We start from the raw sequence: 4,445 nt of genomic DNA, 5'->3' as shown, positions 1-4,445 counted from the left end.
CAAGTTGAAATACACTCAATAAGATACGAACGAGTGTATATATGGAATTTTAGTGAAGATCAGATTTGTATTTTAGATTCTACAAAAGGTATGTTTCAAATTTTCAATGATTTGTGTGAGATTGTTTTTTGATTCAATTTTATGTGATTGGAACGATGTTTTTTTTTTCCAATGCAGTCGCTGTTCTTCTAGTTTTGTTGAATTATCAAAACGAAACATGTCAAGCATAACAACAGTGATTAGACACTCCGGTTTTTGGAATGAACAGAATTGCTTTGTTAATTACAAACTAGACGCAGTTGTCTTCAAAGATTATTGTTCATACGGTGATTTGGTTGAAACTATAGCAATTCAGTTAGGTGTTGATATTAGCAGGAAAACGATATCAATAAAATATGTTGTTGAAGGAGACAATATGCCAATGGAAATACGCAACAATATGGGAGTAAGGGTGTATGTTGAGCTTAAGAGAGAAAACAAGGGATTTGAAGCATATCCGTTGTGCGTTAGCATAACTGATAATGATCTTGAGAATTTTGTGTCGGGCGAATCTGCAGTTGGAGACGATATGTTTCAACTTGAATTTAATGATTATATGCATGCTATGGACGTAGTTAATTCAAATGATTTGGATGCGTCGGATTGTGCTAAGGCTGTTGTTTTATTTGAAAACAACGATAACTTGATAATTTCGAACAAGGAACATAAGGATGTTTTTGTTGATCAAATCTACAAAGATAAGGACACTTTGAAGAATGTTATGGCGAATTATGCAATTCGCAAAAGATTCAATTTCAGGACAGAGAGGTCGAATGCCATAAGGTATGTTAGTCCGAAAAACTATGAAATACATTGAAATATACTATGAAATACTGTGACATAAACTGTTGTAGTGACATTATATTTCAGTTGGATTTAATTAAATACATTGAAATACGTGTTGTTTGTATTATTTAATTCCATTATGTAACCATTTCAGTATATAAAGGCAATGTATTTAGGATCGTGTATGTGTTTGAAACTTCTTACCGACTGTTTTTTGTATTGGTTTATGTAGTTACACTCTGGTATACTGTTCAACTGATTGTCATTGGAAATTCAGAGCTTCAAGTATTGCGAACTCTGAAATGTTCAGAGTGAGATCTTTTCATGAAGAACATACGTGTCCATTGAAGGACAATGTGTATTCCCAAAGGCAAGCAACAAGTTGATTGATTGGGGCGTCAGTTGTTAAGCCAAAAATAGCAAATCACAAGAGGAAATATACACCTGGTGATATAGTAGACGACGTAAAAAATGAGTATGGTGTTGATGTTTCTTATATGACGGCCTGGAGGGCTAGAGAAAAGGCAATGAATGAATTAAGAGGGGAACCAATAGAATCATACAAGAAGTTACCGGGATATGTGTACATATTGGATAAAACATACCCTAGATCACATGTGAGAATGCACAAATCACAACAAAATGAGTTCTTGTATTTGTTTATAGCACTTAAAGCGTTCATGAAAGGCTTCGAGTGTTGTAGACCAATAGTTGTAGTAGATGGTTCCCACCTTAAAACTACATATAACGGTACTTTTGTATCAGCCAGCACGTTGGATGGTGCAGGTAGGTGCCAACATGTTTAAATACATTTTTTTCTGCTTTTGGTATATTTCGTTGTATTTCATTCTAGTTCCAGTGTATTTCCAATATGATTTACGCTATATTTCACTGTAAAAATACACAAAACATGTTTGTGCAGGTAATATTCTACCATTGGCATATGGTGTGATAGATTCAGGGAACGATAAGTCTTGGACTTGGTTCTTTGAGCAGTTCAAACAAGCTTATGGGAATAGGGATAACATGTGTGTTCTATCAGACAGACATGAGAGCATCATTAAGGCGGTGTCTAGAGTATATCCAACTGTGCCACATTTGGCGTGCATATGGCATTTATGGAAAAATGTGACCACGAAATACAAGTCGAATGGTGAAGTATTGAGTCTTGTATTCTATGCACTTGCAAAAGCATACACACAGGCTGAGTTTGATAAGCTGATGGAGAAGATTAAGAAGGTTGATTTTCGGGTAAAAGAGTACTTGGAGGATGCTGGAAGGGAAAAGTGGGCTCGACTGTATTCACCGGTTAACAGAGGATGGACAATGACCTCAAATATAGCCGAATGTATTAATGAAAAATTGGTAGTAGCAAGAGAGTTGCCTGTTTTCGATTTTCTTGAAGAAGTGAGGAAGATGTTTGGGAGATGGAATTGCACTAATAAGAGGAACGGTACATACACATTCACAACACTTGGAAAAGCATTCCAGCAATTATTATCAATAAACGAACGTAAATCTCTACGTATGACGGTATGTTACTGTTTATTTTGTTGAAGTCTGCCTACATATATTTCAGTATATTTTAGAAGGTACTTAAGTAATTCTGTTTGGATTGTATATTTCCATGTATTTCATATTAAGTAATTCTGTTTGGATTGTATATTTCCATTACGGTATGTTACTGTTTATTTTGTTGAAGTCTGCCTACATATATTTCAATATATTTCAGTATATTTTAGAAGGTACTTAAGTAATTCTGTTCGGATTGTATATTTCCATGTATTTCATATTACTTATCGTTGTTAATATTCAATGTATTCTGGTCTGACACATTTCTTCTTGATTAGGTTGAACCATCAATTGAATATGTGTATGCCGTAAATGATGAGGCAAGGCGTTTCATAATTGATCTTAAAAAGAAAACATGCAGTTGTCGAATGTTCCAAATGGACGAGATACCATGTCCACATGCATGGGCTGTATAGAAGAGTAAAAGTCTTATGCCTGATGAATATTGCTCCGACCTATTCAAACCAAAGACAGTGATTAAGACGTATGATGTGCCTGTGGATCCTCTGCCTGACGAGAGTGAGTGGAATATTCCCAAACACATATGCGATGAAGTTGTTTTGCCACCAAGATACAAGAGACCCCCGGGAAGGCCAAAGAAGAAGCGAGATAAACCATTAATGGAGACGATGATTGGTAAACGTAGGAATGCTTGTAGTACTTGTGGACGTCTTGGTCACAATAGACGTTCTTGTTCTAATGAGCCACGTAAGAAGTAGATGTTTAGATTGTAATTATTTTTTTTTAAAAAAAAACACTTATCCCCAAAAATATTAAATAAAGAAATTTTTGGTTCATCGTTGTATTCTGCACTTTTTGTCCTTTATTTTCATAATAATATTGCATACAATTCGGTGTTAACGGACGTTAAAATGAATAAATACATATTAACTTAGAACAATACAATGAAATATGAGTGAAAATATTTAAGAAATATTAAGTTGCATTAGGCCTATATACACAGGAATACAATGAAATATATCCGAAATTGTTTCATAAAAAATGCAGAGTGGGTATATACATTGGAATACATTGAAAAACACCACAAAGTTGTTTTCATTAAAACAATAAATGTAAATATGAGAGGCTGAATCAAAAAATAGTCGTGATAGAAATTAGTTAAGTCATTGATGAAAAAACACTGCAATTTGTCAACTGGAATACATTGAAATACACCAGAATTATTCCAGTTCACTTGGAATAATTTGTCGAATTGAAGAGTGGGTATATAACATTGGAATATATTGAGATACACCAGAAGTTGTTTTCATTAAACGATAAATATAAATATGGGAGACTTAAACAAAAAAAAAAAGTCATGAAAGAAATTAGTTAAGTCATTGATGAAAAAACATTGCAATTTGTCAATTCTTAACAAAACAACACAACAAAATGTACAAAAATGGTCAGCAAAACAATACTGTGAAAAACAATTCAACATTAAAACCTAGTGGACTAATTAACAACTACTGTGTCGACCGCGTTGTAATCTATGGCAGGCCTAACTGGTCTTGGCGGCAGTTCATTGTCACTAAAGGCATTCAAATCAGCCTTTTGCCATCCGTATTTCCATAGTAATGCCCCGTATCTATTACGTAGTGATTCTGCATCAATTTCATATGGAACGCCTCGTCCAGAACAAAAGTATTCAGCAAATGCGGCAACATACACACCACAATCCCTGAAAAATGAAAAAAAAAATGATTATTGGTTGAGAATTTTGCAAAAACAAAAATGGAACTATGATGTTGAAATACATACATGCTGCCAGAGGCTTGTTGTGGCAAGTCGTTCACATACATGACATCAAATTCATCAGTCTGTTGTTTGCCCTTGTATGATGGGTGGTAATGCAATCGATGCCTTTTTTTCTCATAAAATTCAGATAAATGTAGATGATGTGGCAATAGGGTAGCTATCTTGTGTATTTCTCTTCTAACAACAGCATCATGACCAGCAGCTCGGTATGAGTTGTAGATGTACAGACGCCTGCACGTAAAAGAATAGTACATCAGCTCGGTTAACAGGTTGGTAAATTAAATTTCATA

At 34.5% G+C, this 4,445-nt stretch overlaps 1 protein-coding gene across 1 annotated transcript; it reads left to right on the top strand.

Annotated features, from left to right (window-relative positions):
- The first annotated feature begins 1,322 nt into the window (after positions 1–1,322).
- LOC132630904 (uncharacterized) lies at positions 1,323–2,813 on the top strand. Its single transcript, XM_060346485.1, has 3 exons — positions 1,323–1,611; positions 1,748–2,358; positions 2,676–2,813. The coding sequence occupies exons 1-3, from the start codon at positions 1,323–1,325 to the stop codon at positions 2,811–2,813; spliced, it is 1,038 nt and encodes a 345-aa protein (XP_060202468.1).
- Positions 2,814–4,445: the final 1,632 nt, after the last annotated feature.

The sequence above is a fragment of the Lycium barbarum genome, chromosome 3, assembly GCF_019175385.1.
Source record: "Lycium barbarum isolate Lr01 chromosome 3, ASM1917538v2, whole genome shotgun sequence".
Taxonomy (NCBI): Eukaryota; Viridiplantae; Streptophyta; class Magnoliopsida; order Solanales; family Solanaceae; genus Lycium; species Lycium barbarum.
This window is presented reverse-complemented; position numbering and strand designations above follow the sequence as displayed.